Source organism: Ptychodera flava, chromosome 18 (assembly GCF_041260155.1).
Source record: "Ptychodera flava strain L36383 chromosome 18, AS_Pfla_20210202, whole genome shotgun sequence".
Taxonomy (NCBI): Eukaryota; Metazoa; Hemichordata; class Enteropneusta; family Ptychoderidae; genus Ptychodera; species Ptychodera flava.
The window spans coordinates 8,333,800-8,358,988 of NC_091945.1; the positions used below are offsets into that span (position 1 = coordinate 8,333,800).

General features: G+C 36.6%; 1 protein-coding gene and 1 long non-coding RNA gene across 2 annotated transcripts in view; one reads left to right on the forward strand and one right to left on the reverse strand.

Moving 5' to 3' along the window:
* Positions 1 to 1,019: 1,019 nt before the first annotated feature.
* LOC139116760 (serine-rich adhesin for platelets-like) overlaps positions 1,020 to 25,189 on the reverse strand; it is a 64,840-nt gene continuing 40,670 nt past the window's right edge. Inside the window, exon 21 of the mRNA XM_070679405.1 lies at positions 1,020 to 9,194. Coding sequence (XP_070535506.1) covers positions 9,186 to 9,194 — 9 coding nt within the window. The 3' untranslated portion in view covers positions 1,020 to 9,185. The remainder of the gene's footprint in view (positions 9,195 to 25,189) is intronic.
* Positions 5,460 to 13,515, forward strand: LOC139116761 (uncharacterized). Its single transcript, XR_011548366.1, has 2 exons — positions 5,460 to 5,596; positions 12,052 to 13,515. It is a non-coding gene; the product is annotated as an uncharacterized lncRNA (long non-coding RNA).

Consider the following 25,189-nt stretch of genomic DNA (forward strand, 5'->3'; position numbering starts at 1 on the left):
ATACGATGCCACTGACGGAGCTACGGATTTGAAGATTTAGTAAACATTTCTTTGGTTTTGCTGGCAGTCAGGGGCGGATACACATAGACTGATACGCAAAAATTATCCATGGATTTTGATAGTCGACAAAGTTTACAAAGAAATTACAAGGCAATTACGTATTTAATTTAACTCAGTTGTGGGACGTACACCTAGGTGCATTGAAATTGTGGACATCACAGAAACGTAACCTGCTACTTGTACTAATATAATATCTTTAATCAACTGCTTGTAAACAACCAAACAACAACAAAAAACAAAAACAAAACAAAGGCAAACGTTGTGTTCACATTATATTGATTACCCGAGTATGTTCAATATTTTTTTTCTTCGAAAAAGTTTTATTTTATATTCTATTCTCAGATATTCTAACCAAGTCCTGCTACCACAGTTGTTTTACTGTTCATAAGACTTCAATTTCTGAGTTCTTTGTAACCTTTTTTCACTCACGGCTCTCGCAATAAAACCATCCTACACCAGTTAAATACAGCATGTTACAGATACCCTCCTATTCCACATGGCCGTAAGTCTCATAAAATTGACACGAGGAAGGTTCACGTGCTAAGTGACAATAGCTTATGAAGAAGGCTCATAAAATCTTTTCTATTGGACGGCAAGTAAACATCAGGCTAGAAACACCCTTACTTGCAATGGTGTGTTTGGTGGATACAGTGAGAAACATGGTTACAGACTGTAAGAGGTGTGGCTGGAAGTTCTCTAGATTGAGCGTTATCTCATGTTAGGTGCGATTATACATGCTATACAGCCAGTGCTTCCTCTGTAGCCACTTTCCCTTCTTTTTATGATATCCAAGACGGCAGCTTTCTTCCAGAAAAAATAACAATTTTTAGATCATATCGCGATAAAAACAGGTTAGTGTATAATAATAAGACTTTTATTGTTATAAAGGTTATTTTAAATCTTCTGTTCCAAAATGGTCCTCATGGGTTTTCATAAGAAAGTACACGAGATGAAAACAATTATTATATCTTTCATACTTTATTCTCACCAGAAATTACATCACTGTAAATGTTACAAATAAGTTCATGCTCAAAAGAATTCATCATAACTATTACAGCTTGCTTAGTTCATCATATTGCAGCAAATATTTTCAGAAAATAACACGAGTTATATCTTAATTATTCATTTCATATTTAAATTCATTCATGGATTTCTTTCTCATTGCACTAGAATACAATCACACCTGTTAATTCATTAAATTTGCGGTACAATGCTAGTCATTTCTTCATTCAACCATAAATAACATCACTGGCATGAATAAGAATTCATAGTAAGCAAATGAACTGGTATTGATATCAACACTTCACATATCATGCAGCTATTTTGCACATAGGTCAAAGTTCACAATTGAGGTCAAGGTTCATAACACGTGTTGGTTCTGTATGGAGTTGAGGACACTGTATTCATTTCTGAAGAGAAAAACGCAGGAAAACTGCCGATGCCATTTGCAACCACATGAAAAGAAAACCTGCCACAGTAGATATACAGGAAGATTCACTTAATAAAACTCTCTTTGTGAAATATTCCTGCAACTCTGAACAAAATCCTTAATAGTAATTATTTGAGTTGCAAACATCAAAATTGATTAAAGTGCTCCAGAAAATAAATGAGACAGAAAATAGGTTTGGCAGCATAAAAAGACAGTAATATTATATTATCGGCAGGAATTTTGAACATAGTGGAGCAGTTCCGTCTGAAACAAAATATATATTGTTTCAACCGGAGCTCCCTGTCCGCATTGGTGACATGATGTAGGACAATTCATTTCCTGTCATGGGTCGATAAGGCAATGATATCACAGCTACCTGTATATCCTGTCTGAATGAACAAAAAGCTATTATACAGATACCAGCAGAATGAATGTCATACAATGTATCTGGGAGTTTTTAATGAAATCCATTGATATTAAAATTTCAAAGCGTTGATATTTGAACCGCTAACATCTACAAATCAAATGGTAAGAACTTTTCTCCAATGTTTAAAAAATTCAAAAGTAAATGACATGTAAGATTCATGAAAGTGTCACGACTCACAAATCAAAATTTTACAAGTTCTTTCTCTTACATCCGCATTTCTCATGAAAACACAAAAACACTGATTTGACATTGTCTGAAAAAGAACTTTTCTCATGTAAATGAAAGAGTACTGACAAAAGGTGAAAAAAATCAGGGAAAAAGCTATTCATTGATAGTCTGCCTGTTCAAACTCATTTCCCCTGATTTTACGGTGACATTAAAAATAGTTTCCTGTGACCCTGTTCGAAGGAAAAAAGGGCTTATACTATTGGACATATAGCTACCTATAAATGCTTTGTTTCAATCTCTTTATAGGAAAGTTGCAGAGCCATTCTTTGTACCCTAAGGTAATTCAGGGGGTCAATGACCTCATCCAAACAGTAGTGTACTCAGTCAAAAAATCACATGCTGTAACTTTGTACATTACAGTTGAAATTACACAGCTTTGTTCATTATGCAAGTTCCATATAATCACAGACATGTCAGTTACCATGGTTACATGATGGAATTACAAAAAACAAAATACAAATGAATTATGAAATGCAAATGAAGTAGAGAAATTAATAACAAAAGGTTATAAAACATACAATACAAAATAATGTTTTCAAGAAGTTAAAAGTGTGTGATGCAAATGAAATCTGATGATGTTTTTCAAGATTTAAGGTGTGTGGGAAAAACATTGATAATATGCTGTGAGATCTAAAGTTTGTGAGCAGGGCTGAAAATGAATGAACTGTGTGAAAAGACAATTATTTACTAAATTTGGATCAGAGTCAATCTTACACCTGTGGTGTAGACACAGTGAGTGGTTTTATGTCTGAGCTTCCAAACGCAGACATCCAGGATTCCAAATTCTGGGTCATAAATTTTATTGACTGTGAGTCACTACGATCAGCTGGTCTGTGGCTTGTAAGGAGTTATTGCACTTTTTTCTCACAGTGTTTTTCTTTTGTGATTTTTACTGCGACCAAAACTACCTGTTGTTTCCTTTCAGGTAAAAGGAAACCCCCATGGCCATCTGTCTGGGGAAACAAACATGGCTGATTTTAAAGGAAACCCCCATGGCTATTACCATAGCACACTGATATGATTCTTGTTATTTCCTTTCTCTTAATCTTCCAAAGTATCCTCATGACTTAAAAGACAAATTACTTCATGTCCTCATGGAAGGTAAATATTTTGCTTTTTCTTCGACATATATCCTTGAAACTCTGATAATACGCATCTCCTGACTAGAACTATTTGGGCTTCACTTCATATTTACAATTCAACATGACGTTTCTGCAAAGTTCAAACCAGTGCACATTGAAGTCAATAGTAGAGTTGTTGACAATCAGAAAAAAAGGACAATCTACTATGTTTCTTACCAGGGCAATTTAAAGTGCATCTTGTGACATTTCTCAAATCAAAAAGGCTCTGTTCATGTTGCAGAATGTCAAACTGATCTGCAAGACATTTGGAAGAGATTCTGAAAAAGCAAAGCAACATCCAAGCACCAGAGTTGTACTGTTAGAAACTCTTACAATCTTGTAAATCAGCAGAAAAAGAACTGACAGTGTTGTATTCATCATTGTTGCTATGAGTGCATGTACAGTATTTTTGGCTTTCAGCATTTTTTTGTAGAGTTGACTGGTATTTTCCTTCACTGCTAATGCATGACACTTGGGCTAATTTGAAAATGTATAACTTCATTTTAAAATACTGGTATGATTCCTGTCTTCTTTGTGGTGACGTGAACGACTAATGAGAATTCTGTCTGCACGCCAGATATCAGTGACAATGTATGATCACATGGTATCAATTCTGCTACATGATTGGCTGATCAGTGTTGGCTTATTTTCATGACCAAGCAAAATGGCAACAGATTAGCTAAAACTGCTGGCATGTGTCCAAGTCACATTCTCAGGAAATAGAATTTGCTGCTTGTTGGTTCAAAAATAAGAATTCCCGCAAAACACATCCTGGTGTGAAATTGTCCTCTTCTGAGGGACAATAAATTACAGTCCCTGTAGACTGAAAGTTACACTCGCTTTAATCTAAATGGAGGTTGATGAACTTTTGCTGACCTGAAGCAGGTTGAAAGCTATACGGTTAATTGAGTTCACCAGGGTCACATCACTCGAAAAGAACAGTCGCACTTTGTGCCTGGTTTTATCATCCTCGAGATTATGGTGTTGGTTTTTTTTTTCAGATATTGCATTGTTGTTTTCTCAGATAACAGTTATGGAGGTGTGAACCAATACTCCTTGACACTAATCCATTGTTTACGAACAGTTCAAGGCTTCAAAAATAATCCTGTTTTTGTTAGCATTTACTTTAAACAGAAGAATAGTGCCCTATACGAGCCTAAAAATCTTCCAGTGATTATTTTGACCAATATTCAAGTTGATCTTGTTCCTTCTGAGATTGGCAATGAAGTTTTAGGATGGCGGATTGATTGGCCTGTAATCTTTCATGGCTTGTCTATCAGAGAAACTTTACAATTTAAAGATACAACATGTTGCTGTCATTGTTTTTTTTACATCAGGAAAAATGAAATACTGTTTTCAAAACAGGCCAATAATTTGAATGTCTGTGTATGATATGATGTTTCAAATTTTACTTCACTGAACTCTTACACTAAGTTTGGTGCCCTGATGTTAAAGGTCATAGCTTGTTAACATATTACATACATTTCTGGACGAGATGAAAAATTGCGTCATTTCTTAATCTGTTTTTTAATGAGAGGGGTTAAAGGTCTCTTTTTTTAGCTGCTGTTTTGATCTGTTTTAGAATATGAACCATTGACATCCAAAGCACTGTGACAAAATTCACATCAACAAAGTCCAAAAGAGAGACTTAACATTACCTCTTTAAAGTCTGGCACACATGGACAGAGATTACATTGGACTCAGTGTGATTGGAAAATTCCCTATTTTGATCTGCAGCCAGACTGTACCATTAAAGTGTATTTTTTTTCAGCACATAGCTAACACACAGTCAAGGTTTCCAGTAAAGTGGAAATTTGGCATGAACTACAGAGAAGCAGACACCTTTTTATGAGCTATTTTCCCTTTTCATTCAAAAAAACCCTGTGATTACATATTTTTTCCATGATCTTTCATATTTACTGTATTCCTGGCTGGCATAGGTGACTACCTATATGCATTTATAAGTTTTTGTTAAGGCCAGTATGTCAGTAAATGTTACCATGGTTTCTCTACCATCTTGGAATCCTGAATTTAATCACATTAGAAAATGAATAAGTGTTACCATGGTTTCAGAACAATAAATCCATATGTCTCAAGTTTTGCATAAACACAACCTTCACTTGGAGTGGTGGACCATCCGTAATGTATGTTTCAATTGGTTCTGACAAAGAATCAAAATGTTTACAGTGGAAAAGAATTACACCACAATAAACTCAAAAAATATGCTAATACTGGTATCATTTCTGGTTTTCTTCCCAAATTACACTCTGTCTAGATAAGTGAAATATGAAAATTGGAACTAAAATACCACAGGGAAGGGAAACTCTGGAGGTAAGAGAAAATATGATGACAAGTTCAATTGATGAAATCAACAGTGTTGGCAATCCAACTTAAATGTTTTTTAGCTTTTTTAATAATTTTAGACTGTATTTTTAATAAACAATGTGTACACTGTCTCCTACCTATACCCTGGATATTATCTACATTTCTGGTCCCAGTGCAATAATCTATACTTGACTCATTTCTGGTCCCAGTGCAATAATCTATACTTGACTCATTTCTGGTCCCAGTGCAATAATCTATACTTGACTCATTCCTGATCGAGTTCAATGTCAAATAGTATGGTAACTGATCTGGACTAACCTTCAATCAACACTTTGACCTTGAATAAACTGAACACATTATGTGATTATAATGCTAATGGTGATACAACGGTTTGCCTTGTACCTGGCTAATAATAGTCCAACCCTTGGCGTAAATTATTCAACAGAAAGTCTGTCAAGGTTGATAGAATTAATGTAGCTGCCATTCACCCCAAATGTGTGAACTAATTCATGTTAAGCTGTGTCCTGTCTTCAGTCAATTCTGATTATTTCTGAGACCAACTCTCGGAAATTTGGGAACAATTAAGTTACAGCATGTCTGGAGCTTGAAATTTCCAGCGCTACAGTGGTAGTTCTTTCAATACTTGATTCACACCCACAGTTACATTCAGATGTACTTTAGGATGTAGATACAATACGGTCAAAACAGTAGTTGTAGTGAATTTTAATAACACTGCAAGCTACTGACATGATTGAAGTCACCCCTTTTTATCACTGACATTTGGAACATCCCTGTTATGTCCTGTGGCAATCTTGGACCAATTTTGAGGTAAAAGGTGTCCACGGGTCGTAAGGCAAACTGAAAACATATTGTCAAGGACAAGAAATGCTGGTATGTCTTCACACTGACAGCTTTCTGGAAAGTAAGTTCTTCACGTTTGTACACAGAGATGAAGCTCTATGCTGGAGAATGAGATCGATGGGATGGAACGAAAGCAAAATGTGGCTGTACTAGATTTTCAACTACATAAATTTTGATGTCTTTACTCCTGCAACTTTCTAGAAACAGAGCAAGAGTTTTTGCAATGGTTAATTCATAGGACCATATGGTTTTGAAATGACAGCAAAACTTTTGATGTTCTGCGATATGTTTTCGTCTGTAGCTACTTGTTGGCTTGTGTTGGAGGTAAAATGTATTTACCAGAAACACACTTTAAGACAGTATTTAAAGGTATCAATTATGCAATAATGCAAACACTGAATTTCTGGCCATACAAGAATGAATGACATCCATAAAAAAAATCCTACATGACGTTAAGATTGGGAACAAAATTGATGCATTGTCTATAGGACTCCACAGATGGCTAAAATAGAAAAGAAATGTTTCAAATTGGAATTTCATTACTGCCCAAAATGTAAATTATTCATGATGTCAATAAAAGTAATTTTGTCCTTGAACAATTTTGAGGCCGATACTGTTTTTTGCAAACAAATTTAATTTGAAAATTTACAATTTAGAAGGTGAAATGTGACTTCCCATTTAGAAAGTGACAAAAATTGATGAATAAAACATAAAAGAATGAAACTATGCAAACAGACAGAAAGCACAACTTTCCCTGGTACTACCTGCTACATGCTTTACAAGTCTTTTAAATGGAGACAGTACTTTTTGCTATAATAGAGAGTTAAAAATCTGACATCTCATCTTTAAGTTCAGTCATCGATTCTACATTACATTACAACCACTGTTCATCTCTTTGCCATGATATATTGCTGTACAAGGGAAGAGGCCTGGGTTGGGCACTAGTATTTTGCGGGGGCTATCAGACACCTTCACTATTAGTTTTGAAATGACAGCAAAACTTTTGATGTTCTGGGATATGTTTTCCTCCACCACTATCTGTTGGTTCTTGTGAAGTAAAATATATTCACTAGAAACACTCAGATACTCTCACTGTCAAGATGTTTACTTCTCACATTTCTCAGAGTAAAGTCACACCTTAGAACACTATTGGAAAGTTGTATTGTCGACTAAAATATTGTGTCACTGTCAAACATCCTGACCATGAGCTTCAAAGATTACAAATATAACATACACTGGCCATAACCTGGTTTCAAAGCTTAGAGAGCAAAACCCTTGACTTAATTCAAGGTTGGTTCAGACATTGGTGTTTTGTTTGATGTGGTCAAGTGGGGGCCTTGGCTGTTTGCTGTGGATTGAGCTTAGAGTTAACAGAACAAAAGACATGCAGAGAGCTTTCCTCTTGATGTTTAAACGCTCAAACAAGACATTTAACGGCAGGTAATTTGAGTTTAATGTCAGATCAACCAACACTGGTAAACTGCAATGTAAACGATGTTTCATCTTTTCAAGTGTCCAACTCACTGGCTCTCTCTTGTAACTGCTTAACAAACAAACATTCAAGTGGATTTTGTTGACTGCCGGCAGATTTTAGAGTCAGAATATATATTACTCACATTGTCCTTGTTCTACTTTCAACATGTTAGGAAAAAACAGACCCAGTTGGTGCACTCTTTGGAAAATATAATAAATTGTTAAAATACAGTGTTTCTTTTTTTAGTGGTGTTAGTAGTGAATGGACCACAAAGTACGTGTACAAATCAATGAAATGATAGAAAGTGAATGAACAATAAATCTTGCAATAAAAAACCCTGACATGACAAATTATGGTATTCACGTGATGTAAATTATATCTATGAATGATGTAATTCTCTGACTGTCAGATTAACCCTGATTGGCTAATTCAGTTTGCTTGACTGCTGTGACCCAAGGTGTCAAATGAGATCGGTCAAGCCCACTAATAACTTAAAGTGACTGTATACTATGATGCTTGTTAGTTTATTTACTTGATACAATACTTAGCACCAGTACATTCAATTCTCATATTTTGACTTCAGAATTTTATCAGAATCTACACAAAATTTGTTTGTTTTTGTCAACATTTAGAACAAATGTGAAATCTCTGGTAATATGACATTTCTAAAACTAGATATCTCCGTCAGATTTATTTTACACTAGTTCATGGCATTTTTCTATCACTTGATAAGGACAAGATTCACAGATATCAGTATTCCAAATTGTCCTACAATTTGCCGAACTACTGCTTCTACGTACTGACAAGAGTTTGACATTTATTTTCACGAGGGTCATCAACAAAAAATTTTCTGAGGGCGGGTATGCATATGATAGTCTCTATCTATTTAGAATTGGAAATGTTGGAAAGGTCTCTGACCCAAATTTTGTCCTCATTTGCTCAAAATTTCTCAATGTCACACAGATCGCACTATAAAGTCTTTTAAGAGATGCTCTTGACAGTATTGCATCATCATGTCAATGTCAAGGGTAAAATCTGGCAAGCTGACAGTGACCTTAGCTTTCATGGCATTGTTGTTCTTTTGACAAAACTTGAGTAGCAAGTTTCATCAGCTTGACTTCTCACAGCAGAATAATTTTGCATACAGCGGCTGCCTTTCACTGGTTAGGCCATCTTTGCACCATTGTTGACGGTACTATTTTCATCACCTGATGTAGAGCACCATGAACTCTGTACACACATAGCCACCGCAAATTTTATTTACAGATCCTGTGATAAAAATAAAAAAATGATCAATATTTATTGTAAATGGGTCAATTTTGATATCAGCGGTACTACAAAGTGTTCAAAGAAAAGCTGGTAAAGATAAAAATATTTGCATTTTGAATAGAGTAATTCAATGAAATTCAATTATGATGAGTGATATGACTTTATAATGTCAGAGTGATAGCTATGACCAAGATAAGGTTTATCCAGCTAAAACAAATTGAATGGAATTTACTTTTGAAAATTTTGCAAATGATTTCTGTGTTCTGAGTGATACTAAAATCATCTTTTGACAAAGATGAATCTCGGCATACATGTTTTCCACAAGGATAAATAAAATAATTACACATTAACGTGAAAAAACAAATTCAAACACATGTAAATTTTGATATTTCCAAAATAGACAACAATATGCTGACTACTGGTATCACTCTCAACTAAATTCCACCAACCAGTTGTCAACTGTAAGCCCACTGGCAAGACAGCTGACCAGTTATTTGATAGGACTATTTTCAGAATTTAAAACAAACACCATGGTATATTTAAGCAATAAAACACACCCAGCGATGGTATACCACGAGATTTTGACCAGTTCACGACATATATGCACGAGTGATAGTGAGTGCATATATGAAGTGAACTGGTCAAAATCTCGTGGTATACCATCGCTGGGTGTGATTCATTGCTATTATATCATACAGTATATTGAAATTCTTGCGTGGAACATCATAAACGGACTTTTGCTCAAGCTGAGAGCTCGCGCGTATGCCAGCTGTGGTATATCGCCAATATACCATTGTTCTTTCTGTGTCTAGACCAATCAGATCACTGTATTTGCGCCATCAATATGCTGGTATGATATAATATTGGATATTGATGAAGACGTGGGTAAACCATTTGTATGACTGATTTGGAAATGCTAGCAAAGACTACAGTCTCTAGTGCATGGTTGGTGTCAAAACATGTCACACAGACATCAAAATTTGTGATTCAAAATCATCATAATCATGGTTACTTATTATCAAAATTTTAGTCATTACTTTGTCTTTCTTGTGTTCATCCCATTTCCATCAATAAAGTTATTCTCCTTGTAAAAGTAAAAATGTCTTGGGATTAGACATAAAATCTAGGTGTCAATCTTCATGGACAATATTTCACTGGACTCAAGTTTAAGCTCAATAATACTGGCTAAAACCATAGACTGAATTTCAATGTTTAACTGTAATGCTTTATCAAGGTCTTAGGAATTCATCTTCCTACAATGGAAATTATCGTAGTGACATTTATAATGTGTTTATTCTCCATTGGCTTACACTGTGGCATGAAACCAACAAGTGTTGATGGCATTTGATAGTTTATCACAAGTACCTTGTCACGAGACTTCGATTTTATATGGATCCAGTCATAAACATTTTGTTTAGGCTGAGCAAACCTAGCACAGTCTCATGGGATAGAAATTTTCATGGCTGCACTTTCACTTTTTTACTTCTACTACTAGCCCAATGGACGAGTCATTTGTTGAGCTGGTAACTAAACTGTTGACTATCGGGTGCATGGAGTCTGAGGCTGGGCTACTGATGTTATTTGGCTACTTGTCAATCTGAAAATGATAAGTTTGTTCCTAAATCATAAGTGATGAATGACAGAAAGGACTCGTAAAAGTTCTCTCTTTAAATACAGTGTTCAGTTTTCTGGGGAAAAGATGTGAGGCACACATGATCACAGTTTAAAACAGAAGTTGACTCATCATAAAATTGCAGATATAGTCATCTGATAAGCGATAAGTTTATTTGAAAAAAACGGTGCAAACATTGAAGAATTATGATGACAGCTTAATCAGAGACATGATTAATTTCACATCAGTGTTGTTATAAAAATTGACCGCAGTGTTTGCTGCGTATCCAATGATATCAGAAACAAACAGGAAGCTGGATTAATTGTGCAAACTGGCCGCTACTTCATCTGTACAGTTACTGGATCATATAAAGCCTGGGACCTTTACCCTTGGGGATTAACGGTGATAACTTTATAGACCAGGTGTATAGCGTGTGAGGAGGGGACAATGGTAGACATAAAGACTAAAGGGTTCAGGTGCCATTACTATCAACCTCCCAACAAAACAGTCTTCACATACGGTTGATATCGACTCATTTTACGACACTGACCAGCAGGTTTTAGGTGCAGCAAATAGCAAGCTTTCAGAGTTTTTTTAGGGTTTTTTCGTCCAATTCTGTGAGCTGAAACACGCAAAGTCCACATCTTTCTGAAATTGTTTGTCAGTTAAAATACCAAATTTCAAAGAGTGATTTGGTTTATTATTAATTCGGTGGCGGGATTGGTAATTTTAAATATGACATCTCTCAGTAAATGTTTGAAACAGTCATTCTCAAAAATCGTCTTTCAGGTGAAATGTGGTGAGGCAGTTTAGGGTGCAACTTTTCTACTAAGTGAGATGGTAGAATTAGTTGTGGGTTCAAAGCTGACAGAAATATTCCAGTCTACAGATGGTGAAAAGATGTGTCTATCTTGGCTTATTCTGTTTTTTAAGGAACAGGGAAAACATCAATAGTAACTTAGCTACAAGAAAAAAGGAAGACAACTAACAAAAGTACAATGAAACACATGTCCAAAAGAGTGTCTCTGTTATCTTACACACCCTGAACAATCACACATCTTTTATGAACAGTGGGATCGGCAGGAAATATCTCATTTGTTGGTCAGATTGTAAGATGCTAAAAGATCATATTTTTAGCACTCTCATGGAGTCAATCTTCCCACTCAATATCTGTCAATTCAACGCTCAATGTACTTCATCTCACTTGACATTTTATTTGCTCTAATGTGTCTGATTCCATCACAGGGTGATTTGCCTGGCTGCAGACGACTGCTACGATGCAACAAATGACAGCAATGGAATTAAATTCATGCGCAACAAATGCCTGGCTGAGATTAGGCAGAGTGGGCTGAACCTCTAGAGTACGACTGTCTCCACACTTATCAGATGATTGAAAGGTCAAAGTTGAACAATCTTTACTACTTGACTAAGGAGTTTCTTAAATAGGAATTGAAAAAGCAGCGGCTGTTCAAGTGTATAACTTGGCCTGGCACGCGCATTTGGAGAGTTCAAAGTTTGGAGTTGAGACTAACAAATCGGGTATATAAGATGTGTATAGGTGGGCAGACATCTAATATGTGGTGATCACAGCAAATACTTTACTCCAATGTCAATAAGAGGGATTTCCGCTATGTTTGCAACTGTGAGTCTAAGGATATTGGAGTTAATCTTTGTATATTTCAAGATCAATACCAACCCTTCTATCATTTGAATTTCATCCTTGAGTCACGTCTTGCCACGGAAGTAGCAATTTCACATCTAGACGATATGGAAATAGTTATATCCTTGATTTGTTGAAGGTTTATCTAGTGTAAATCCCTACAATACCTCCATTTCGTCCAGTATGAGGGGATTAACACTGGTTTACAGTTTGTGTTACTCTGTGACATTGCAAATCTGTTCTTGGTATCAGTGGTCACAACCCAATGTCAGGCTGCTGTAAGTCATCCAGACAACTGATGCTTTTAATTATTCAGTAAAAAATGACCAAATCTAACAATGGTGCGAAATAATTGTATAAACTTCTCTCTTTGAAAGACAGATGTTTGAGTGATATAGTTTAAGCATAGATCCTCTATGACCTTTGACACAACCTGGACTTTGTATATTCATAGGAAAAGGTTACTAGGTTGAAGAACTTTTGAGCAGAAAAATATTAGGTCTGTTTCTCATCCTAGGGCTTTTACAAAATGATAATGCTGCATTTTCTTTGTAAGATTCTATTACTGATATAAACACTACAAAACAGAGTTGTTTGAATTCACTGGTAATTCTAAATCTTGCCAAGATAACAATAATAATTATCTGACGTTGACATTTCCAGATACTGACATTTTCCATCTTGTGCAGCAAACTATTTTTTTTTATATTTATATTTTGATCAAGGGAATGCAAGAAACGGTTGACACTGCTAGTTGAGATCAATATGCACGAAGACAAAGAAATAAATCCTTATCTTTTCTTGGCCTTAGCAGATTAGTGTGAGTGTCTTGTATTATAGTCTGACAACTCATGTTTCCGTGATAGATGTACAATACAAGGAAGATATCAAACAGTAATAATACATTGTAAATTACGGTATCCATCATTTGTTTTCAGTTATTTTATCATTGATGAACAGAAATGTCATTATTTTTTTATGATTTGTAAGACCAACATTTTAACTAATTTTAAATGATTGAATAAACATTGTTTCATTTATGTCTTAAATTTTACAAGTTTTCTTATCAAAAGGTGAAATGGTCAAACACCGCATGGATAATACAACTGAACTAAACACTACTCACAGACTTCTATAACCATTAGAGTAACATTGACTCTGTGAAAGCTAGAGTATTAACACAGAAATTTAAGGACAAAAACGTCTCAGATGACGTTGCTTCAACTTAAAACACCTCTTGTTGATCTTTACTGTAACAATAGATTATCACTCAGGAATGCTTGACCTTTTTTTCATCATACAGTATGAATTAGGTTTTGTGATCAAAGTTGGTGACATGTTATGTGATAAACTGACCACATTTGAATTGAAGTCAGCATATGACTACACAAAAGAGTCTAACATGTAGCAACTGAAATACCAAAAACTCATATTACATGAATACATAACACCTTGTATCTTACAGTGAGACCTACAGAAATAATAAGCAGCTGGAAGGAACACTCTCTGTTATCTGGACAGAATGTTGAAGTCGAAATGGCTGTCAGTCAGCCATGTTGGATTGGGTCAATATGCAAATTACAAAATGGCTGTCAGTCAGCCATGTTGGATTGGGTCAATATGCAAATTACAAATAGCTACCCGGGTATATTATGCGATCTGTGAGAAAAAAACTTGAACAATCACATGGAAAAAGTTTTGGCACTTCCATGTTATGGCAACCTACAATGGCATGTACTGGCAGACACACAGAGCGTAATCTGCACAAATCCTAAAACGTAATTTCTTAAACAGATGTGCACATAGATATTTGTGTGACCAAGTCAGTTATCTATTCTTATTGCATTCAATTTGAAACTATAACACTCAGAACTGTATAGAAATACAATAGCTAATAAGATGCAACAACTGATCCTACTATATCCAGGAAAGAAATTTGAATGAAAGGTTTAATTTGATATCATTGGGGGAATTTTTTTGAGATCACAAATTTTGAAAAACATTTTCTGGACAATGAGAAAATTATGTTTACATAAATGGACAAAACAACCCAGGTGAAGCTAATGTATCTGAGATGTCACTGGGAATAAAAATGCAGACATGCTTTATACATACATGCTGTGTCTAGCACTCAACATGAAGTCTTTCAACAATACCAGTATATTTTTTTTATTTCAATCACAGTACACTTACTTTAAGAAACTTCTAGATTGCATCTTACTGTGACTCAAAAGTCACTAATTGAGTTTCCACTGCGAGTTGTTTTCAGAACTTTCCGTCTCAGTAGTTTACAAAAGGAATGTTTTCACGATGAAAGGTGCACTTTACATTCAACAATATCTTCATTGACTGGCCCCGATTCTTTGGAAAGTGTCCGGGAGAATGGTGGCTACTTTGTTGATTTCCAAAACATTGGCTTTCAATGAGGGGCAATACAGTGGAATACTGTCACGTGAAAAGACAGAGAGTCAAAGCCTGGCATTGACATCATCTAACTTCTACTGGATGAGGATATTGGAGCAAACTTGTAGTAAATAGCTACACGGATTTACAAAATAGAGAAATCTAGAAAGTTCCCGACAAACATCCAGGATAAAAGTGAGAGGCAATAATCCACAACTCTAGGTATGAATTAGATTTTATAAAACACATGACCTGTTTTTCACCCTCTTAAGTCTTTTTTTGTTCGACTTTGAAATCTAACTCCAGTGTGTCAATTGCTATGGGACAAGTCAGATAAACAGACCTGAAATAGTCTCTAAGTGCTGCCCCCCAAAAACGACTGCTTTCTCAAGAAGAGAGTCTGATGGACAAAAAACATGTTTTTATGTCATACACTTACTTGGTTTATTGCATTTAACCTGAGTTCCCTATATATACAGTCCAAACTAGCTCACTTAACAAATGCATTGTTGGCACTCCAGATTGATGGGTTAAAAGAGCAAAACACTTCAACAACTGGCTGAATATCGTTAAAGTCTAGAGTGGGTCCACTCAACATTATTTATATTCACAAAATGCACCTCATGTACCACACAGGTAGATTTGAATGTACCTGATGTGGTGAACTTTAAGCAAAGTTGAAAGGCCTTTTAAAGCCCCCTATCACTTACTGGGTCTGGGGAATTCTCAATTTAGAAAACAGGAGTGCTAGCATTGTATGTTTTAGAAATGGATCAGATGAAAAGAGTCATAACAGTGATCCAAATTTAGATTTCGTTACCCTGTCTACTCTCTCATGGTCTATGAGGTAAGAGCCCTTTTCTTCCAAACAAACAAATTAGTCTAAGAATAGTTTGAGACACTCAGTTGGCTGGTTAGTCTAAGTTTGAGAAAAAGTGGTGTGATTCATGTCCATGCTACTGCTTGGCGGTTTTTCTTTGCATTTTTGTGAGGTCTGGGCAGACTTGCTTTTTCTACTCATGCTTTGAGGATGACATCACTGACAAAGTTAGATGACAAAGGATGGTCTTTGCAAAACACACATCTGAAACAGACATGTGAAAGGGCTGGCAGAACAAAGCGCTGTTATCGGGACAAAGCATTCCCATATACCTTATCTATCCCGCTGATACAAACACTACTGGCACAAATGAAAGAGCAAGAAACCCTAAAACTGACTCACAGCGTTGCGAACAAAGGAAATGACAAAATCGTCTGACACCATGAAGTCATCGCCTCAGCAGAAGGTAAAATCTGACATAAACACGGATCTGATTCAACAATGCATAAAAAGAAGACAGCCAGAAGTGTAAAGTTCTACTTTTTGTTCAAACTTTACAGAGTAAAGTAAGTCTCCACACAGCCTACACAGTTTTACCATGAATAGCTCAATCTATATACCATCCTCACGTGTACAAGGATATGGCAGCATTCCGTTCCAGGTACCAAGAAAATTTCAAGAATGGGGAAAGAATCAAAGAGGAAAGATGGAAACCTTTTTTACACAAGGATAAATAGAGTGAACACTTCAAGAAAATCTTGCATCATAGAGGAAGTAAAATACAAGAAAATTAACAATTCCTGATACAAGTACATGTACATCCTCTTTCCACTATTGGTACACTCCACATATCTTACTACGCTTGTGTCAACTTTGTTTCAATCAAATCATTAGAAATTCTTTATTTTGAGGTAACTTTGTCTACAGCAGAAGCAGCTGCACGGGTTAGATCTCTAAAAACTTTTGATAACTTGACGCGCATCAAGAATAGTGCAACAGAAGGTGAAGTGGTTACCACGGTAATTTACAATCTGACCATCCAGCTTTATGTCATATATCATTCAGATTTTTGACGGTACTTCTATGTTGTGAAGTCTGAGTAACTGGTCAATGGTCTGACCTAAAGTTGTGTCAACAGCAAGTAAAACTGAACATTTTGAGTCACCTGAAACTGTTCATCCTAGTATTGATTTCCTTCTAAAGGATTATGAGTGGGCTGTGTGTTTGTAAACCCTGTGAGTGCTGTAATTTTTCCCACAAAAATGTAAGTGCAACATTTTACTAATTTTTATGAATTTTTCTGTAATTTGTCCATAATTTTGGATCAAATGAACATCACATTTCATTGGCTCCAGTTTTAAGTCAAAATTTTGGCAAAAATCTGAAAAAATTTGACTGGGGTATATTTTACAAAGGTGACAAAAATTGACTTTGGCACTCAAAGGGTTAAGTTGCGTGGTCAGAGGTACTAAAACCTTGAGAATTCTGTAGGTTGGGGTATGTTTATTGTACATTACAATACACCTACAGCTGTAGTTTAAAGCTTTCCTTGTGAGTCACAGACTGATTGCAGGAACACATTTATATGACTTGTGAACTTCTACCTCCCACACACTGTAGCGTTACTTCTGTCTGGCTGAATGTCAATATATTTTGTGATGAAAAATGATTGCCATAAACTTTTAAACTTCTCGTCGCTGCGCCTAATAATGCAATTGAAAGGATATAATGTTTTACAATAAGGGTGTCAGTTTTATTCACTTTAGATCATTTTCTTTGCCTACAATTTGATAAATTGATATAAACAAATTTAAAATCAGTTATTATCAGGAAGTTGGACACAAAATGTCTGAAAGTGGTAGATAGACCAGTTCCCTGGATACTTCAGAAAGATAAGTAGGTTGAAGTGGAAAAAAAAGCAGTCGGAAACAATGAAATTAAGATAAATCCGCAGAAGTAATTAAGCCAAAAATCAAGCCGAATGCAAATGATTATAAACAGCTCTGTTTGTATAGTGTACAGAGCTTAGATTTATGACGGTCAAATGTCAAGCCACTATGAAAGCCGAGATTTTACAAGTTTCAACTAGCTTTTTTTTTATTTTTAATGTTATGCTGTATGAGATATGAAACCACTGATAAACACGATGGTTTATTTATCAGCATTAGCCGAAGTTTGTAAATTACACCTGACAACAAAAGCAAAATTCATTCAACTACTTTTTAAAAACTTCACATTTGTTCGCAAACTCATTTCTGAAAAGTAAACATTGATTTGCATCAGTTTCTGGAACAAAATGACAGATCTATCAAAGTGTTCATGATTAATTTTAGACTTCTTTTTTCAAATATCTTAAATATCTTAAGGTAAACAGATTCTTTTGAAATTATACTCTGCGGGAGTTGATAGAAAGACATTCACAGCCGCCATAAAGCACAGTGGTACAACTATGAGTCAGTATAAAAATCCTTTGACAAAAGGTCTCTTTTCACGTTAATTTTGGTGATGGGGCAGACAACAATACGCCAAGTAAGACAAGGCAGTAATGATTTATGGTTAGGGAAGGTAATGCAGTTTCTTCATTTCATGTTTCTTGTTTATTAAAGCCATAGGCACAGAGACAGATGCCACATTACTATTCTTGGACAGACCATGGTAGAAATAGGAAAGGAAAACCTCATCAAACTGTAAAGCTTCCTTCAAAATTAGATGAATAAATTGTTGACTGTAGTCTTTAAACTTTGGGGTTGATAACATTTTAAACTTGTTGAATTCTTAATATAAGATACTAAATGTGACAAACGCTGTCAGTCTGGACTAATAGCATATTCCTTCAAACTTATATGTTTTGATACCCTGTTTTGATATCAAATGACAAGAATTCTCCCTAATAGGTTTCTGTGCTGCTTTTTAATACCTGGTGATAGACGTGGTTCAAGTTTGTGATTTGTAAATGTTTGAGTGGGGTGAACACAATGATTTGTGTTCTGTTTTCATGTGAAACACATGAGTGGGGTGAACGCCATACAGAGGAGTTTCATCTGGTGAATCCAGCAGAAACTGACTTACTACGGCACAGACTCAAAGCTAACGCATTCGATAGCTTGGAAAGCCTGACCTGGGCTGCCAAATTTAAATTACTGATAGGTTAGTATATAATAGCAGAGACACAAAAGAAACTATTGCAAGTTATTTTTTTTTAAATTCACCGACTTGAACCAAGTCTAACCTGGTGATTTCATATCTTAGGTTCAAAATCAAGAGGTCGCTGGGCCTGTGAAACCCAGTTGTTGGTGCAGAGGTGTAAACTCTGCAACTAAGAAACCAGGAATGTTGAAGAGCCTTTGACTGTACAGGTGTCAGCTGGAAAGCACTGGAAACTGTCATTAGACTATTCCTGTCTACTTTGCATGTTCAGAAACTGTCTGTGCAAAGTTTGGTCCTTTTCTCTGTTCAAACATAACCACATAAACAAAAAGGGCCCTGTATTATGGCATCAGTGATGTATGGCGCGTAATCAAGGCCAATATTCTCACTCCCAATTTTCAACTATACAACTCGACATTCAACATTCAAACTCCCCATTTTCAACTATACAAAGCGACATTCAACATTCAAACTCCCCATTTTCAACTATACAAAGCGACATTCAACATTCAAACTCCCCATTTTCAACTATACAACTCGACATTTTCAACTTTCGAACTCCCAATTTTCAACTTTCGAACTCCACACATTCAACTTTCGAACTCCACATTTTCAACTATGGAACTCAACATTTTGGATTCGTATTCCCCATTTTCAACTATCGAAGTCATAGGTCCCCCTAGACCACTAGCCAGCGAACACAAGCCAAAATTAGCATACATATAGTCAAATACGACTTTAAAAAATCGTCGGTGTCATTTTACATGAAACTACTTATCACTTTGTTAGGGAGTCCCAAACATATGGTGACCTCGCAGTTAATTTTGGACGACACCGGGTTTCGTTAGTGACCACGTCAGTGGTAGTTTGTCTAGGCTGCTACTTGACCTTGACCAGCCCGACAGACGGGGAGATGTGTCACGTAGGTGTGAGAGTCTTGTTAGACTTTTGTCACAGTTAAGTGGCATTTGAATGTGTAGTGAGCGTATTGTCCAGCTAGTGCAAGCCGCTCAACGTGAAATACATGATGTTGAACATAGTGGTCACGGTGTAATAAAGGGAAAGTGGCTTCACACATCAGCCATCTCGTCTTGTATGTGCTTTGGTGTGTTTAGTGTTAGCTCTGCATTGCACTGGGCTGTGTGTTACCGGCGTTATACGGCCTCCCACTACATGTGGTGGGAGGCCGTATAACGCCGGTAACACACAGCCCTGCCTAGCCCTGCGTACGATGCTGTGTGTTCCGCTACAGCTAATCGCCACGCTCACCAGGCGATTAGCTGTAGCGGAACACACAGCATCGTACGCAGGGCTAAGCCCTGCCATGCAGAGCTAGTTTAGTGTTTGAGTTGTGTTTTGGCTGTAATAGTGTGTGGAAATTAACAAGCGAGTTGTTAATTTTAAAATAAGCCATGGCGAGCAACGCATGCATGCTCTTGATTAGACGACATGATAGCGACCGAATTTCCGGTCCATGTTTTTGGACCCTCTAGAACATCACATAGGAATAACTCTAAAACTCCGAAAGTCATGTGACGTATCTATGACGCGTTCTGACGTAGTATAGCCCAGAAGGAAAAACGTGGGTAACTACAATGAAGCAAGTTAGGGATGCCTAGGGAGAATGCGAATCCTAAATGTTGAGTTCGAGAGTTGAAAATGTGGAGTTCGAAAGTTGAAAATGGGGAATAGCAATCCCAAATGTTGAGTTCGATAGTTGAATGTTGAGTTGTAAGCTTATAGTTGAAAATGGGAGTTTGAATGTTGAATGTCGTGTTATATAGTTGAAAATGGGGAGTTTGAATGTTGAATGTCGCTTTGTATAGTTGAAAATGGGGAGTTTGAATGTTGAATGTCGCTTTGTATAGTTGAAAATGGAGAGTTTGAATGTTGAATGTCGAGTTGTATAGTTGAAAATTGGGAGTTTGAATGTTGGATGTCGCTTTGTATAGTTGAAAATGGGGAGTTTGAATGTTGAATGTCGCTTTGTATAGTTGAAAATGGGGAGTTTGAATGTTGAATGTCGAGTTGTATAGTTGAAAATTGGGAGTTAGAATATTGGCCTTTATTACGCGCCATAATGGCATCAGTGATGTATGACAAGGAGAGAAATGAGAGTGGAATGGTCCGTCGCAGGTAAACTGCTGAAACAGTGGTTCAAGTTTATTATATCGAGTTGGAAAGAAGCTTTGTCAGTAATATTCAATTTGCAGTACTGTGAAAACCTTATTGGTGTAAGAACAGAAATAAAACTTTCTCTAGATGAATTTATTTTACAATAAATTTATAAACAGTATTTTAACTTCCACACAGTAAGAGTGCATGATGTTCTTTAATATTCAAGATACAACACAAAACATGACCAGGAATGGAAAACGCTGGCATAATGCCCATTGGTGAAAACACTGCCAAGAATAGCCACTCAGCTGTGGTTCATTCACAGGTTAATTCCCACTTGGTTTTACCCCGGACTAAAGGCCATGGGGGCTAATCAACTGACTTGGTACACTGCTTCCAAAACACTCATTGTGCAATCTTGGCGTACTTCTAGCCATCAGTGTAAAATTACTTGTGAAACCAGTGTTATGAATTACAATTGATACCCTGTACATAATAAAAACCCTGATCAAAACATTTTCCAATCTTCTTTCCCTTAGCTGGCACAGAAAACATCAGTCTAATTTTTAAGTGTATAAATGATTTTCTGGTATAAAAGTGACAATGACCATTTCTGCTACGGCAACACATTCAATTGGAAGCCCGGTACTTCATTTGAGCAAAGATTTTCTAATGTTCTTTCACTTTGCTGAAACCAAAAACACCAATGAATCTTATCTTTGTGTGTAAATGCATGATTTTCTGACATGTAAAATGAGAAATACCATTTAAACAGCAAGTAGTTGTACCTTTTGAAGATATTTTCACTATTTTCATTCTGTAAGTCAGTTTCAATTTTAAAGGGAGGCTGTCGTTGTAACTCTGCACAAATGTTGCTGGGACCCCTATGACTGATGTAATTAAACACTGTATCTAGGGTACAATTTGGTGATTGATGAAAGTTAAAACATGTTTGTTCACAATATCACAAAATTTAACTGTTGCAGCTATGTTGACGTGATGCATCTAAATATCATGCGTGAAACACATTGTTTGTAAACAAGAAAGTTGTTGACGTGCAGGTTCAACGACAGCCTCCCTTTAATCTACTTCCCAAAGCATGTTGAAACACCAACTATTTAGCTTGTCAAATTAGCATCTATGGCAATTACCAGTGCAATGATTTTGAATCTCATCCAGCCTGAATTCACTTTATCAACAATAACAATGCAGTGTACACATGTTCAGGCTGAACTGACAATCTGAATACTGTGTATCTCAACATGTTTTGAGGAGTAGTGCAAGAAACTGTACTTGCTTTTAAAAACAAAATCTGACCAAGCCCCATGGCCTAATAGTCTAGAGTAAGTGAGAATAATCATCAAAAGTTAATATGACTGCTTGCCCTTTATCCAAATAGCAACATGTTCAATTTGAAGTACACATACTCCATTTGTGTAAGTTACCATCTCCCAGTGTAGACTTCCAGTGTAAAAAACCCTACAACAATCTAAACTATTCAGCTCAGAATAAAAGCAAAGTTTTTCTAAAGCCTGCACACCAGGCATCACTGAACATGTGTCAGAATAAAAACAGTAAACAGAGGGCAATATTTCAACAATGAGAAAGTACATTGGGTCTGCTTGACTTGTGAAATCCATGTAAAGAAGGAGACTTTAGTATTCTGCGGGGAGTCCAAAAACAAGGCAGGAATGTACAGTAGCTTTGTCCTTGCATAAAGAACATTGTAGCATGCACAATCTGACACAGACACTGAGACAGAGTTCTGACCGAGGAATGTAACAGCTTTACAATATGAATACATCAGCAATTCTTTGAAACAGTTCTTCTTGAACAACAGGACAAAAATCATAGCGATGCTTTCAGATCGACAACATCTCTCTGCTAATTCGGAACAATGCATAGCAAGATTTTTTTTCTAATAGTGAATGTTTCCATCTCCATAACAGTAATGGTGTCAGGTTTCTGAAGTGCACTGTTCAAAATACAGGGAGCCCGTAGTATTACCTGATGTTTAGTAAACCTTTCACACCGATTCCCTGTACAGAGATACAGGTATACCTTTGCCAGCAAGGTGGCTGATACAAAACAGTTGTAAATCAACAGGTGAACAGGGGTCAGAAGTTCAGTGAGTGTACATGAGTGTGTGTGGTGAAGGTAATACATGCAAAAAGTTCTAAACCTTTGCTCTCAGTTTCCTCAAGCAAACTTTAAACCACTCTTGTTCAGCAGAGATTGAGAGCAGAGAAACAAAAGTGAGATTTATCCATATTTGAAGTTTGAAATATCCACCATGTTGCTATTGAAGTTTTAATTTTCATGAAAACAAAACATTGAAAACTTCATTTACGTGATGGGCTTCACAGTGACTCCAAACAAACATGCTAGCACAGTATTGTAAAAATTTTAGAGTTTAAATATCTGTCCTTGAGGCACATTCTACCCCCAGGATGTTAAATATTTCACATGCAACCTATTCTCCAAAATTGTTTATCGCTAGTTTTATTAATTTGCTCTGCCAGTTGAAACTAAATTTCAGATATACAGTATTTCATTCTCATTCAACACTACCATTAACATTTGTCCCTCAGTGTGTGGCATTCTCCCACTACATTCTAACCATACACTTTAATTATAATGCTATGGCATGTTGTCACATGAAAGTATCATGGTAATTACATTTCTGAAATAATTGCATGTTGAGATTTTTAAGAATTGTAGTTTCATTTCCAGCTTACTGCTGAAATCACTAATGTGTTCAAAACGTAAAAACAAAGACACTGCCGCCAGCACGTCTGACCGAACTTTTCCCGGCTGTCAGAAAGACATGTCAACCGAAAACATGAACCCGTCACATTCAAACATCGACGCGCGAAACAGAAAAGTTTGACTGCCCAGACCAAAAACATAAAACCACGCCCACCTTCCAAACGCCGACCACCGCACACTTACGCTGTGTTTGAAGCGTGTTTGTGCACAGCTTTTCTCTTGATTTGCTTACTGGTTTACTAGACTTGGTTCAAGTTCATGATTTGTGATCGTGTGAGTTGGGTGATCGCTTGGAATGCAATGATTTGTGTTCTGTTTTCAAGTGAAACGTGTGAGTAGGATATGATTATGAACGCATTGAGTGGGGTGAACGCGATACAGGGAAGTTTCACCCGGCACTCACTGTAGCTGCACAGACTAAATAAAAACGCGTTTGATCGCTACGTAAACCTGACCTGGGCTGCCAAATTTTACACGATGAACTTTTACAGATCATTTTTTTTCGAAAATTCACCGACTTGAACCAAATCTCTGCTGGTTAATTTACCTTTGTCCTATGATACCCTAATGGCTCAAACGGAGATATAGGAGTGGAAAGGCAATCTTGCCCAAGTTGCAGGATTGTAATGGAAATCTTACTGCGTGGTGGGGATAAAGTTACTGGCGATTTTCTCGTCATGCAGAGAGGTGGCGAAAAGTTCGTTTCAGCGATCGTGGGTTACGAAATTAATGGCAACGCTTTGTATCGTGTCAAGTGTTAGATATCTCTCAAAGAAAAACAAAGCAAAAGAAAATGACGAATATGGCAATAGTGCAGAAGATGTCTCAACCAGTGCCGTCGCACGATGTGTGAGAAGCCGATGGTCAGTTTGGGAATGGACTTTTAAAAAACTTGACGCCAGTAGCCTATGAGAAATTCACCGATGAGAATATTGCTAACTGTGATGAATATGTGAATTTTTTCTGAACAACACTCAAACAAAATCCAGTTCTTTGATTTCCAGTCGTTGCATATTCACAAAGTCCTATAGTCCATGATTACGAGCCATGCTTCTAGTTGTTTCTCCTGCGGCGTGTCGATGTTCTGTTCGGGTAAATCCTGTTCATCATCTCACAATTTTTTCAATTTTCCAAAGATGAACGACAGAATGTCCGCCGGCCGCGCCAGTCGACAGGACCACGATGTCTGAACAACGTCTGAGAAAGTTGTTGATCGTGAAATTTGAGGTCAAAATTGGAGGCGTGGTTTAACAGATTTGCTCTGGCGGGTAGAACTTTTCTATTTCGCGCCACGATCTTTTGAGTTTGGCGGGTCGATGTTTTCACTTGACAAGTTGAGTGACAGCTGGGAATATCTTGCGGTAAGACGCGCTGGCGGCTGGGCCTTTGTTTTGACGTTTTGAACACATCAGTGATTTCAGCAGTATATGGGACAAATGTAGTTTGTTCAGAATGAGAATCTAGAG